Source organism: Psammomys obesus, unplaced genomic scaffold, assembly GCF_907164565.1.
Source record: "Psammomys obesus unplaced genomic scaffold, mPsaObe1.curated_primary_1811, whole genome shotgun sequence".
Taxonomy (NCBI): Eukaryota; Metazoa; Chordata; class Mammalia; order Rodentia; family Muridae; genus Psammomys; species Psammomys obesus.
In genome coordinates, this window is record NW_026596463.1 from 2,085,616 (window position 1) to 2,100,537 (window position 14,922).

Sequence of the window (14,922 nt, forward strand, 5' to 3'; positions counted from 1 at the left end):
CACACACACACACACACACACACACACACACACACACACACACACACGTTGTTTTCATTTTAAAACATTTTTTTTGTGATCTCATCATTCATGGTTTTGTTAGCTGGCCAATCGTAACTTTGGTTGGCCTCCTTTCTCTGGTAGATGGTTCTGATTGTGTGTGTGTGTGTGTGTGTGTGTGTGTGGTTTTTTGAGACAGGGTTTCTCTGTGTAGCCCTTGCTGTTCTGGAGCTTACTCTGAAGAGCAGGCTGGCCTCGAACTCAGATCTTCCTCCCGAGTGCTGGGATTACAGGTGTGTACCACCATCTCCTGGCTCTGGTTCTAATCTTTATAATCCAGTCAATATTTTTCTATATTTCACTAAAAGTTTTCATTAAAAGTTTTATTTATTAAAGCTGGGCCCAGTGGGACTCTCCTTTACCCAGTACCTGGGGAAAAGAGGCTAAAGGATTTCTTCGAGTCCAAGAAATAGTTCTCCATAATTCCAGGCCCAGCCAAGGTGACACGGTAAGACCCTGTCTCTAAAGAACAATAACCAAAACAACCACCACAAAAGGATTAGAAATTTTACTTCCTTATCTTGTGTGTGTGGGGTTTGGCTTTCATGTATGTTTGTGCACCACACGCGTGCCTGGTGTCAAAGGCGGCCAGAAGAGGGAGACTGATGCCCTGAACTGTAGTTACAGATGGTGTGAGCCACCATCTTGGTGCTGGAAGAACAGTCTGTGTTCCTGACTGCTGAGCCATCTCTCCACTCTAGCACTTTGAGTTTTGAAAAGTACCTTTATGTAGGTATGCATATATGTTTGCTTGTTTATCTATTTATTTATTTTTCTTGGATGCTTGGGACTGAACAGGGCTTTGTGCAAGCCAGGCAAATAACCTAGAGGAAATTATTCTTCAAGATATGTGTTGTGACTTGACACTTTCTGGTCATCTGGTAAATACTTTAAAGGACTCCATATTAAACAACCCTCCTTATACCTGCAATACTAGCTCTTCTCTACATGAAATTCTTGGCCTTGCTTCCAGCACTTTTAATTTTGTCTCTCTCTGCTGCTATTAGAGAACTTACATGAAAATGATGGTTTAATGCCTTTACCATATTAAAGATCGTAAGTTTACAAAAATCAAAGCCATGCTGCTAGTGTTCTTAGTTGCAGATTTCTGGAAATGCTGACTTAAAGCACATTTCAATACAGTTAAAATCATTCAACTTTCTTTTCAAAGATTTGTTTTCAATTACATACATGTTTGTGTATCTGTGTGTGGGTATCTATGTGATACGTGTCTACAATGCCCTTCCCTTACGAGCCAGAGGCATTGGGTCTTCCTGAAACTAGAATTCCTTCCACCCTGACTTGGCCTCCTCCCAACAGCCTTCCTTCTCGCTGGGACTTGGTGTGATGCGCACACAGCTGTGCCTCACCGAGGTGTTCTGTCTCTGCAGGCTGAAGAGTTCATTCTGATACATAGCAGCAGCAAAGGGGTAGACGGCTGGCAGCTGGGCTTCCGGTTTCTTCAGTGCAAGCAGTGTGTTCTCAGGATCACCTTCCCGAAGGACAGCGTTGATGTGGTCCACGGCAGCCAGTCCTGGGGGGGGGGGGCAGGGAATGAGAACGTATACTGTCCTTTGCTCTGTTGGCGTGCCCAGCCAGCCCTCCTTCCCAGAGGAAGCAGTCACTTCCCACAAAGTCTGAAAAGCTGCAGGTGGAGGGGGCGAAGCTTTGTGAAATCAGTTCAGTGATTCAAGTCACTCAAATGCCTGAGGCTAGGTCCAAAGAGAGACACAGCACCAATGGACCTTGGGTTCTGGATCTTTCCTGCTAGTGTGATGTTCCCACAAAAGCCTTTCTTTTGAGTATGCATGATGCATGCGTTGTGTGCGTGTGTGCCTGTGTGCCAGTACTCGGGCAGAATGCAGAGCTCAGAGGGCCACCTCACATGCCAGTCTTCACTTTCCATCATGTTTGGGACAGGGCTTCTTTAGCCGTTACTGCCACTTACTCCCGGCTAGCTGGCCTGGGGCTTCTGGGGGTTTGCCTGTCCTTCTGTCTCTTACCTCACTACAGTAGTGAAGTTGTAAATGTGTGCTTCTCATCCAGCTTGTGCACGTGGGCTCTGGGGATCTGAACTCGAGTCTTCTCACTTACGTGGCCATTACCTGACCCCACACTTTTCTTTCAGGAATGGCTCTCTTCCCACCTCACCATAATGCTGTCAAAGCACCGGTGTCCTGAGGATTCCCCATCTTGTGAATCTCACTTGTAGGTAAAGCTAGAACACAGTGTGCTGTACGTTTATTCCCTGCTGTTTCTTGTGGGTTCGTACCACCCCACTAAAGCAATCCTTAAGATACATGAAGACCAGGAGCGAACCTTGTTCTGATGCTGTATCCTCCCAGTGGATCCATACATGGCAAGCCCACAGCAGAATTTGGTGCCCAGCTGCTCTACTCTTAGAAACAACCTTAAATGCCTAATCTCTCGTCGGTGTTACAACACTGAGGTTACAGACAGCTTTGATAACCAGGGGAAGAGTGCTAGCGATGGTGGAGTCAGTAGAGCTTTCAGAATACAGAAGCCAAACCACTGACCCGATGCGGGGAAAGAAAGATGAGTTGCTCCCCAGTCAAGAGAAAACCAGAGAGAGCCTGCAAGATTTGCCTTCTGGGTACCAGGAATAACAGACATGCGCTAGTCTATCTGCCCAATGGCATGGCCAGACTCTAACTAAAATTATTCTAACCTCTTTTGAAAGGACAACAATTTATCTCCCAAGGAGCTTCCCTGGAACTCTCTATTGAGAAACATCACTCAATGGCAGGAAGCATGACTAACAGAACCCTTCAGTTCACACCCCCTAAAAAAATGTACACTTAGCATACAGAATCTATAGAGCCCAAACTTTTTTTTATTATTATTCTTAGAATTCATCTGACAAAAGAAAGAATTCCAGAAAGGCTGGTAATTGTGATGTGTCCTGTTTTGTGAGTCAGTATTCTGAAGCCTTCCAGTGATACCTAGGATTACTGAGGGTTATACTGACAGGACTTTTCTTCACCTCTGGAAACTTTTTAAATGCAGGTTTGTATGACTGGATAGTAAATAATTCTATAAATATATTCCAGAAAATCATGTCCTTAAAGTGCCCTTAAAACTATTTTTCTTGGGGCTGGAGAGATGGTTCAGTGCTTAGGAGCCTTTGCTGCTCTTCCAGAGAGCTAGGGTTTGGTTTCCAGATCCATATGGGGGCTAACAATCACCCATAATGCCAGGTCCAGGGGAGCTACTGTCTTCTGGCCCCTGTGGACACCAGACATGCCACATGGCACAAACACACAGAAAAAAACATAAAATAAAATTCAATTACAACAAAACCCTGTTTTTTCAAACCCACCAAAATTTTCTTTTTTGCATTCTGCACTTAACAAATTTCCTAGTCCTAATGTTGACATGATATACCATACAGAAGGCATATGAGAAACCCCGGAAAGAAATGACTGCAGTCCAAACACAATCGACATCTCTGAGGAGAGGGCCACTGACATAAGCACCAAAGCTGCTACCACTGCTATTAACTATGAACGTAAATCTTCAGCATTAACACGATAACCTTCAAGGCTGGGCTGAGCCTGCCAATGTTCCTATACTAGACTTGCAGATTTTAAAGTGTAAACAAAAAGCCCACTGTCACACCACTGACTATAAGACTCGCAGTTCCCCTGGACTACACTTTTTTTTTTTTTCAGGAAAAGAGATAGAAATTTCAGCCACCAGACATGGCAGCAATCCTCATCAATTTCATCAAAATCTGATATTTTAAAATGGAAATGAAAATATAGCCAATTTGGTTAAATCTGTGGTCAGGAAGTTAGGTCATTGGGTACCAAGTTTTTATTTATAGAGAATTTTATTAAACACTCAAAAAAAGACTGTCTTAGTTATAAACATTTCAAATGCTACTGGATCATTTCCTCTCAAAGCTTACGGAGCTCAGATATCTCATTGGCAATATTAATTTCTTCCTGTAATTCATCTCTTCCAAAGATAATGAAAGCCTCAACTTTCACAAAGAGCAGAAAGAAAACCCCAAAACTGGACTTCATGTATCATCACCTACATGTTTGAGGTTACACACAGGAAAAAGAACATGAACATGCACCCCCAAACTAAGGTATTTACATAAACACAGCAGCAGGGAGCTCTCATGGGTTTCCTGTATAAAGCTGAAGCCTCAAGCTCAGATGTTCTGAGCTGACACTGACATGAATTACTCTGCATTGGCTTGATTGCTCCAGGGCTAGTCTGTCCAACAGTTCAGGGCTGGAATTCTCAGCCAGGCCTGCAGGTGTGTATTTCTTTGAGAGTTCAAAGCAACAAGGAACATTCCCAACCCATCTAGGCAGTGACACAGAAGGAGGCTTTAGGACTGCTCTGTTTGGCGGAAACTCCAATTTTAAACTCAGCACAAGTTCTCCTGATCTAGTAAATGGGTCAAGTAGTCTTTCATGTATTGAGAGTTTGGGAAAAATATGGGCTGTATATATTAGTGCAGGGTGAATAAATATCAAATAGAGTTCCTTACTGCCTCTTCTGATGTTCAAATAAAGATAACTTTACTAAAGGGAGGAACAGTCTAACGATTGGAGAGATCTAAATCCACATTTCTTTTACTGTCTCTTCTAGTTAGCTTTAGCTATCAGTTTGAAATGGCCTAGAGTCACTTGAGAAGGGACTCTCAGTTGAGGGGATGCCCAGATCAACTTGGACTGTGAGCATGTCTCTGGGGAATGGCTTGACTGATAAGGGAGGGCCCAGCCCATTGCAGGCAGTGCCCTTCCTTGGGCAGGTGGTTTTGTATGAGAAAGCCAGCTAAGCTTTCTAAGTACAAGCCTGAAACTGAGCTGAGAACTTCTCCACGGCTCAGCTTCTAGTTCCTGCTTGGACTGGCTAGAGAGTCTTACGTCAGCTTGGCACACAGAGTTGAGTTATCTGGAAAAAGGGAACCTCAACTAAGAAAATGCCTCCGTAAGATCCAGATGTAAGGCATTTTCTTAATTAGTGATTTGGTGAGGAGGGTCCAACCCACTGTGGCTGGTTCCATCTCTAGGTTGGTGGTCCTGGGTTCTATCAGAAAGCAGGCTGAGCAAGCCATGGAGAGCAAGCAGGAAACAGCATTTCTCTATGGCCTCTGCATCAGCTCCTGCCTCCAGGTTTCTGCCCTGCTTGAGTTCCTGTCCTGATGCTGACTTCCTTCAAAGATGAACTGTAAAATGAAAGCATAAGCTAAATAAATCCTTTCCTCCCTAGCTTGCTTTTTGGTCATGGTGCTTCGCTGTAGCAACAGACACCATGACTCAGTGCTGGGTTCCTGCTTGGACTCTGCTCAGTGATAGACTGACCTGTAAGGGTGAATCAAATGAACCCTTTCCTCCCTAAGCTGCATTTAGTCAAAGTGTTTAGCACAGAACAGAAAGGAAACTAAACACAGTCATGTACCTGTATAGGGTGTGGAACTGAACCGTGTGACGCCACACAGGCTCCGGAGCATAGACCCAAACTTGCTATCATGTGACTTCATTCTGCCTGCCAATAGTCTCATTCCATTGCAGTAAATCTACATAAGCTAAAACAACATGGTGGCTCACAACCATCTATACTAGCATCTGATGCCCTCTTCTAGCGCACAGGTGTGTAGATAGAGCACTCATACATTAAATAAATAAATCTTTAAAAAAACTACAAATAGAAGCCCCTGAATGAATAAAAAGCAGAAGTTCCAGTAATACCATATCTTTTAAATTTTCAGTGTAATGTCACCACACAATCAAGAGCAAGGGATCCGCTGCATGAAATTGTAATCTTTTGCTAAATAACAGTGACAGTCCTGCAAGGGCCAGATCCAGAATGACACACACCGCAGCAGGGGTGAGGCAGGGGAGCAGGAGAGAAGCGGTCTCCGGACACTGTGCTGTGTGTGGACCAGCAACAGTAGCAGTGAAGACAGCTTGTGGGAAAAGTGCTGGATACTGCAGCACAGTAACAAGCAGCGCTGACCGATTTCTCATCATGGCAAGGCAGTTTTGCCTGTTGTGAGCAGATTCTGACAAAGAAGGCTTGCACCTTATAGAAGCGGCCATTACCAAAGCATGCGCCATCACTTACTATTGACGACATTGATGCTGCTCTGGATTTCTGCCTGTGTCAGCAGCTCCTCATACACGTCTCTCTCTTCCTCTGAAATACAGCTGTTCTGCAGAAACAAAATCTTCACTGATCCCCAAGCTTTAATTCGACATTTCCAAAGCAAAAACCCAAATGGTAAAGGGACTTTCTCCTTTTCACTTGGGATCAACATGAGCATCTATGGGTACCTGTTCAGAGCAGGTCTCTATGGGCAGACACAACCAGCAAGAATTAGGAAGATCAGCAGCAGGCCTGATGCCCTGTGATGCTGGGTAGAAGTTCCAATGTGGACGAAGTTGTTGATCAAGACTATCCAAGAAGTAGCAGGTAGGTTTAGAGTTAGGACCAGCAGTTGGCTTTCTTATTAGGAAAAGGGGGTAACTTTCAAATAAATGGAGTTAGTGTTGGGAAAATGAGGAAAGGCATGGAGAAGCTTCCTCTCTAAACATTTCCTCATTGAATTATTAATTTCTGCTCACAGATATAAAATTTTCATAATTGGCATGGAGCCTGAAGATGACATCAAACAAGGATTATCTGAAGCTGCTGTCTCTACACTTCTTAGGCTAAACAGTAAATTTATAACATGAGGTTTATCCTCTACTGTTCTTCATAAAATAATACATAATTACATAATTTCGGGTCTTCTAACCCTTTGATCCCACCCAAACCAAGAAAGACCATAGCCGCTGATTTATAAATCATCACCTGTCAACAGGAACATTTTCACATTAATAGCTCATACCCGAATCCATTAGTACACAGATAACCTAGACTTTAATAAGTACCTTCAGTTTTGCATTTTCTTCTTTTTTCTTTTTGGCTTCCCACAGTTCTTTCTGGTACTCCTGGGAGAGGCTGTCTTCCACAAAAGTTAAAACCGCATTTGGGTTTCTTAGTGTTATAATGGTCTGCTCAGCTACTCCTTTTTCAATGGCCTCATTAATGGCTATGACTGCAGCATGCACTGAAAAGTAAAGAGAAAGGAGATTATTTTTTTAATCAGCAAAAGATGTTGACAACATTGATGGCCCATGAACTCAAGCAGTTTTACTGTCATACTCAGCTTCCAGTGAGTAAAGGAGACCTCAGGTGCAGGGGGAGAGCTCAGTTGGTAAAATGCTTGTTTTGGTTCCCAGCATCGTGTGAGAAGCCAGGCATGGTGGCATGTGCTCGTAATCCCAGCAGTGGGGAGGTAGACACAGGTGGATCCCCGCAGTCAGCTGGCCCTGCTAGCCTCACCTAAGTACTCGCCTTAAGGTCCCAGTGAAAGACGGGGACCTTAAAGACCGGGAACAAGATGGACCATCTCCGAGAAGCAGCTGGCTTGTATGTGCAATGCACTGTGCGCGCACACCTGCTTACACACAGCGCACACACAGACGGAGACCTCGGACAAACCACTTGACAACCTCTCGGCAAGCCTGTCTGTCCCTGGTCTCGGGCCCTGCATCTGTGAGGTAATCCCTGGCTATTTATTCACCGAACCATGTGCCATACCATCCACTAAAGCACAGGGTCAGCCTCTGCCTCCTGCTCAGGGAAACACAGTCTGAAACAAGCGGCTTCTGACAGCTGTAATTCAGCTTGCAGTACTGAGTCACAGCAGGGCAGACCCCGACTCTGCAAGCAGAGGAATATTTTGCAGACCAAACATATTTCTGAATTCTCTACAGTCACATCACACAAATGCAAGCTTATAACCCAAAGTTGATTATACTTGGCTATGTTCAAACACTCTTGAATAAATATAATACTAAAACCAAAAATGTCAGGGTTCATGGCGAGCATTTCTGAAACCTGCCGGACTCTCTGCAAGAAACATGGCAGTCACCAGCCTCATAAGGGGGCACAGGACAAGGAGGGCAAGGATTCTTTGCCCAGGACAGTGGTGTTAGACAGGAAGCCCTGCATGGGCAGACTCAGCCTGCCCTGCTCCCAAAGGTTAACCCTCAGCTGAGGCTGGAGCCGTGAGCCCACCCACAGATCTAAGAAGACTGCCTATTAAGAGATGTGGGTGTTTGGAACTTGGAGATGATAAGAAAAGAAAGGGCCAAGTGACCCGGTTTCTAGGTGGATTTTGTTATAAAGACAATTAAAATAACAAAGTTATTTATATTCATTTCATTTGGTTGCAGTTGGTCATTGTCAATCATCATCTTCATCATCATCAACAACAACAACAAAAGCCCCAACAGAAGCAAAACCTTTAGGGTTCTTAAAATATCTTCTAAGTATCCTATTTTATGCCACTAAAGGCATACGGGTAAGATGCGGACCAATGACAAGCCTGGGCATGCGGTGACGTACGTGCAGCTTCGTCCACAGACAGTTCGTTAGCCAGAATGCCGCCTATTTTGCTGAAAGCCGGCATCTGTATCCCGTACTTCTCCAGTTCCTTCCTCATATTACTGATTTCCTCCTCTGCAAAGACAACAGAAAACAAAAATCAAAGGACGCCCCGGAGGTAAAGGCATGAAGGAGACCCTCCCCTCAGGAGGGGATCCAGGTAGGCACAAGCAAGACAGGCCAGGTGGTGATTAGTGTTCATTGACAGTTTGTTCGACTCTGGAATCAGGTGGGGGATGGGCACCTGCCTGTGGGAAATGCTATTGATTACATTAGTCGAGGTGGAAAAATCCCCCTCACAGTATGTGGCACCATTCTGACAGGGATCCTAAATCAAACAAATGATCTCCTTTCGGAACAGATATAATGTGACAGGTTCTCCCTCTCCTGATGCCCTGATGTCACCACTGTGACAGAGTGAACCGTGCACTGTGAGCTAGAATAAACCCTTTCCCTTGAGTGACTCTTGTCAGGGCATTTTGTCACAGCCTCAGGAAGGAACCTGGAAGGGCAGGTTTTCCTCTGCTGGCATAAAGCAGTGGTTCTCAACCTGTGGGCAGTGATGCCATTAGAGACTGAACAACCCTTCCACAGGGTCACCTATCAGATATCCCGCCTACCAGATATTTACTTTAAGATTGATAACAGTAGCAAAATCACAGTTATAAAGTAACAATGAAAATAATATTATGATTGGGGTCACCACAACATGAGGAACTGTGTTAAAGGGTTCAGCATTAGGAAGGTTGAGAACCGCTGGTATAGAGGAAGGAGGGAACCAGGAACGTCAAAGGGAAGAAGAAGGCACCTGTGTGTGTGTGTGTGTGTGTGTGTGTGTGTGTGTTTTTACAATGGATTGCAGAGGAGATGAAGAGGACAAAAAGAAGTACCTGTGAAATCCACTTTCCCCAGCAAATCCTGGATCTGGGGCGCAATCCCCAGTTTAAACAGATACAAACTGAAAGACAAAACGAAAAGCCATCAGAACCTTTATTATCCTGAGTCTTACACTGTACATACAACTAAAGAATGCTTTCATTTGCGATAGACCTAGGAGAGCTCTCATAGCCTATAGTGCCTCCCTCACAAGGCTCCATAGTCCCTGGCAGGCAGGACCAGAGCTAACGCCAGCCAGTGCCCAAAGGCTGCAGTTCTGCAGCACAGAGGGTCTTTCCCTGGGGTCAACAGCCTTCCATCACCCATGTGTAAGAAGAATAAAAAACAGCTCGTAGACTGGAGAGACAGCTTAGTGGATAAGAGCACTGGCTGTTCTAGAGGACCCAGGTTCAGTTCCGACACCAACTTGGCAGCTCACAGCCATCTGTAACACTAGTCCCAAGGGACAGGATGACTTTGTCCTCCAGAGGCACTGCATGCATATGGTCCACAGACATGGAGACAGAACACTCACACACATAAAATTAAAATAACATAAGAAAAGACAGCTAATACGAGACAGCAGGCAATAGACACAATTTCTATACATATTCCTTACTTGAGTCTCATTTAGCTGAAAGAACAGTTTAACTTGGAATTTTTGATATTATCTAAATATTTGTTTTATATTTCTAAACCAATAGACCAATAAAATTATCATAGATGATATGATATTAAGAAGCCAGTTATGGTGCACACATATTACCAAGTAGAAGACACAGATTACACTGTAAATGTTTAAAAGTAAATCCCTTAGGCAATTGAGAATGCCACCCACTAACCTACCTATACCCTGACAAACAGTCTAAAAGCTGGCGTCTACACTCTGTCAAAGAGATTGATTGTTATTCCTCTACTCAAGTCTAGTCAAAGCCAGATTCTGTTGGACATTTCTACAGACCTCTCCAAACCCAAGGTTAATTCACAGAATTATCTAAAAGAAAGCCTGGGTTCACTTTCTTACTCATTTGGTAGGTTTAAAATTCATGAAACTTTAATTAGAAGTAAAAAAGTACAAAATAATACACATGGGGAAATGACCTGAGAGTTGTTTTGATAACTTGAACATTTTTATATCAATACTCCCAACGTTGGTGTCAGATAGATCTCGGCACTTTATAAAATCCATTAAATCTCAAATAAAGAAATTAAAGATGAAGTTTTCTCAAAAGTAACAAAATAAGTTCTTACATATATGATTAGTCAATAGAAGCAGCTTGCACTGAAATTGATTTCTTTCATTGTAATTTCCATACAGCAATTATCTACATTAATGTATGCCAGCAGCTAAAAATGAAAGACTGAGGGTTAAAATCATACAAAGAAAATCACCGCCCACCTAGGTGTTTACAGTCAGGTACAAAACCAACTGAGCAAGGGCTGAGAACAAGGGATATACACTGAGACAACAGAGTGGGAGCTCACCATGACGAGAGGAGAGAGAGAGAGAGGAAGGAGAGGAGGAGAGGGAAGGGCAGGAGGAAGAAAGGAGGGAAGGAAAGAGCTAAGGGAATTGTCACTCTGACTTAAAACTTAAATATTTTCATAAAATTCTTTTTGATGTTGTTTTTGTACTTATCTATGCTACAAACTTACATTTTTCTAGAATATGAATATACTTTAACTTAAGCAATGCTAAGCATTTAGATGGTCACTAATTATGTGTGTGTGTGTGTATGAGGCTTCATGTCTACATATGTGTAGAGCCACATCTCTGTAGATATGTGTTAAATAAAACTCCCTAAACAAAATTCCAAGATAGAGAAGGTAAACATGGAACACAATCATTCAATAGATTTTGCCAAACTACGGTCATAAAAAGACGCCCATGGCTGGGCGGAGTGGCGCATGTCAGTAATCCTGCAGCACCACAGATGCATGTGTGAGGCTAGTGTGGGCTGCATGACGGAGACCCTGTCTCGATAAACAAGAGACGGGGCTGGAGAGATGGCTCAGTGGTTAAGAGCACTGGCTGCTCTTCCAAAAGACCCAGGTTCAATTCCCAGCACCCACATGGCAGCTCACAACTGTCTATAGCTCCAGTTCCAGGGGATCTGACACCCTCACACAGACATACATGAAGGCAGAACAACTATGTAATTAAAATTAAATAATAATAAAAAAATTTTAAAAAAATAAATGAATAAAATAAAATAAAATAAAATATTCATTTTGTCCTCAGTGATTAAAGGTCTTTGAAAATCACTGTCTGGCTGGGAATGCAGCTTAGCTGTGGGGTACTTGTCTAGTATGTACAAAACCCTGAGTTTAATCCCTAGCCCTGAAACAAACAAAGTCCCTTTTCATTTTTGCAAGAGAATTTGAACTTGGTTTGATTTTCTAGCTGTGTTCCCTGGGAGCCAATTCAAACCTACTATCCATCTTGTTACAGAGCATCACAGCTTCAGACACTGGTTCTCAGTCTCTGGGTCATGACCCTCAGGGGTTGAACAAGCCTTTCTCAGTGGTCACACATCAGATAGTCTGCATATCTGATATTTACATTACAATTCACAGCAGTAGCAAAATTACAGGTGTGAAGTAACAACGAAAACAGTTTTATGGTTGGGGGTCAACACATGAGGAACTGTGTTAAAGGGCCGCAGCACTGGGAAGATTGAGAGCCACTGGCTTAGGAGGAAAATAACTTGTGAGGTTGTAACTTGACTTGAAAGAATCAGTGAACATCCAACAGGCACCAGATGTCTGCACATCCCTGAGTTCAGTGACCTTTATGACTATGTGTCCCTTGCAAAAAACTGGGAAGCAAGGCGTGGGGCTGCGTAACAGGTGCTGGCTGGCTCTTGGTAGGCATGAGGCTTCCAGGCCAGGGGCTCTCAGCCTCACCAGAGAAGCTCAGTTTCAGCACCCTTGGTCACCTGCTGAACCAAACAGCAGCTCCTCACAGCTGTGGGGGCGCTCTGTACAGTGCTGCAGGCGCTTCCGGGGAAGAGCCGGAGCCTCAGGCCATCCAGCCAGCACCTCAGGCTCCCAGCTTTCTCATCCTCCCCAGGAACAATTGATATGGAGCATAGCAACCGCATGATGCTGGCCACTCAGCTGGACCTCAGATGGGCACAGTCCACTCTGCCAGCAGTCTACGAAAACTCTTTTCCTTATCCCCATATCATTTCAGAATATTATCAATGAAGATTTCCCAGGAGCTGCAGATACAGCTCTGTGTGGTTAAGGCTGCGGGTTCAACCCTCTAGCACGGCGAGGGGAGGAAGAGGGTGTGGTGGGGTGAATAGGAGCGGTCCCCACAGACTCCTGTGTTTGGTGCGTGGCTCATGGGCAGTGGTACTATTAGGAGCTGTGGCCTTGGAGGGGAATGTGTGTCACCACAGGGGTGGGCTTTGAGGTTTCAACGTGCTCAAACTAAGCCCAGTATGACAGTCTCCTTCTGCTGACTGTGAATCAAGATGGAGAGCTCAGCTCCTCCGACACCATGTCTGCCTGCCATGTTCCCATCATGCTGATTACGGACTAACCCTCTCTACTGTAAGCTGGGCCCAATGAAATGCTCTCCTTTACAGGAGCTGCCATGGTCATGGTGTCTCTAAGAGAGGGGGAGGAGGGGAAGATGGAGAAAGGGAGGAGGAGAAGGGGGAGGGAACAGTCAGAAAGCATTCCCAATGAGATAGCAATACCATTTGTCAGTGGTGAGAATACATAGGCTTTTATACATTTTTATACTGCTTATCTGTAGTTTTTCTAGGAAATACTTAATGAATGTTTTCATTTTAAGGATTCTGGGGAGAGAACTATTGACCTTTCATTTCCCCTCTTTTCCTCCAGAGTCCTACCAAAGGACTAACAACAAGTGGTAACCTGCATTATCTGGTAATTTTACTTTGGTGCCAAGTTTTGGTATTCATCTTACCAGGAGAGAACATTCAACTCTGAACATTTTTTTTTTTTTTTTTTCTGTGAAGAGTAATGCATTCGTAATTCTGAGTCAGGAAGACAGGACCCAACCCATACCTGAAGGTCGACATGTTTAGAGATTATCAAAGATCAAAACCTATGTACAGCCACCAAAGACCGTGCTAATGAAGGTCATGCCAGACAAGGTCATTAGGAGACCACAGGGACATTTAGAAAGCCAGACTATTCTCTTAGGTCATTGTTACGTAGAAGATATATTGCAGTTGTCGAAGGAAAGCAATGGGTTGAGATATCCTGAGGAGAATGCTTGCCCAGCACACACCAGGCCCTGGTTCCCAGGGCTAAGATATAAGATACGGATCAAACTGAAACACCTGTAGACTGTCGAGTAATAAGACATTTTACGTCTACCCCAAGTGCACAGTGTGCTGTCTGTTTAAGGCATCACGTCACCACTGTTAGTTTAATTTAATTTTGAAGCTTCATCTTCATAACCAACCCGAGTTAACCAGTAACCTTTACCCTTAATGTAGGTCTACCTCTCGTTCCCTACTTATGTGACACTAAGATGGTCTAGAATTCTGTGCCTTTATTTTTGTATTTTGCCTTAATAATTTGGATAACAAATTTTACTAACTTCTTTTCTACGCCATTTTTTTCCCTCAATTTTCTCCTTGATTCTGCTATGTCAGGCGCCCAATAAATAATTTTTGGAATTGCATTAATTCAGTGAGTCTGCAGTGGCTCATGTACTCATCTGTCTTACTAGTGCTGGTTCTCTCTCAAATCTAATGTTTTCTCACAAGGTTGTTTTCCTTAAATATCCGCTGTGTCTTGTGGGGCTTCTGTGAGCACTTGGGTCTTGTGGTTCACCCACTGGGGACTGTGGCATCAGGTCCTCTAGTTGCCCAGGGTGGTCTTCAGTTCACAGTCCCTCAGACTCCGGCTCCCAAGTGCTTGGATTACAGGTGTGTGCCACCGTGCTTGGCTTCCCCGTCCCTCTCCTCGCCTTTAGCTGCCTTGGGTACAGATACACTCTCTTGCCATCAGTACCAGCATTTGCCCCTCTGAGAACAGAGGCTGCAGCTCAGCCCCTGCAAGCTGACTGCTCTGTGCTCTGAACCTGCATCTGTCCACATGCCTGGAGCCTCACCTGTGATGGAGCCCGGCCAGCCACATGCTCTGCCGTGGTTGGTTGTGGCCTGCACCCATCCTGTTTCTCAGTGCTGTCACAGCTCTTTGCTTTTGTTGGGGAGTTGTTTACATTTCTGGCTACTGGGTGACCTCTCTGATTTTACTTCAAAAGTATTTTGTTTTTCATTATTGTTATGTGCAGGTTGTGTGGAGGTAACCCCAGCCACTGTGAATTCACAGGCATGAAAGCCATGTCCCCTGGAAAACTGAATTTACAGCCCTCTCCCCATTTGCTGGCTCTTACCTTCCATCTCTTTCTCCTAAATGTTCCCTGAGAATTGGTGGAGGTGGTGTTAATAGAAGGGATTTTTTTTTCTGTTTTATTTATTTATTTATTTATTTATTTATTTATTTATTTATTTATTT

The 14,922-nt window shown here is 44.1% G+C and overlaps 1 protein-coding gene across 1 annotated transcript in view; it reads right to left on the reverse strand.

Moving 5' to 3' along the window:
* Positions 1-14,922, reverse strand: part of Iqgap2 (IQ motif containing GTPase activating protein 2) — a 136,283-nt gene that overhangs the window by 95,503 nt on the left and 25,858 nt on the right. Inside the window, exons 4-8 of the mRNA XM_055598361.1 lie at positions 9,429-9,496; positions 8,500-8,613; positions 6,978-7,156; positions 6,169-6,256; positions 1,431-1,594 (exon numbers count right to left, since the gene is read on the reverse strand). Coding sequence (XP_055454336.1) covers positions 1,431-1,594; positions 6,169-6,256; positions 6,978-7,156; positions 8,500-8,613; positions 9,429-9,496 — 613 coding nt within the window. The remainder of the gene's footprint in view (positions 1-1,430; positions 1,595-6,168; positions 6,257-6,977; positions 7,157-8,499; positions 8,614-9,428; positions 9,497-14,922) is intronic.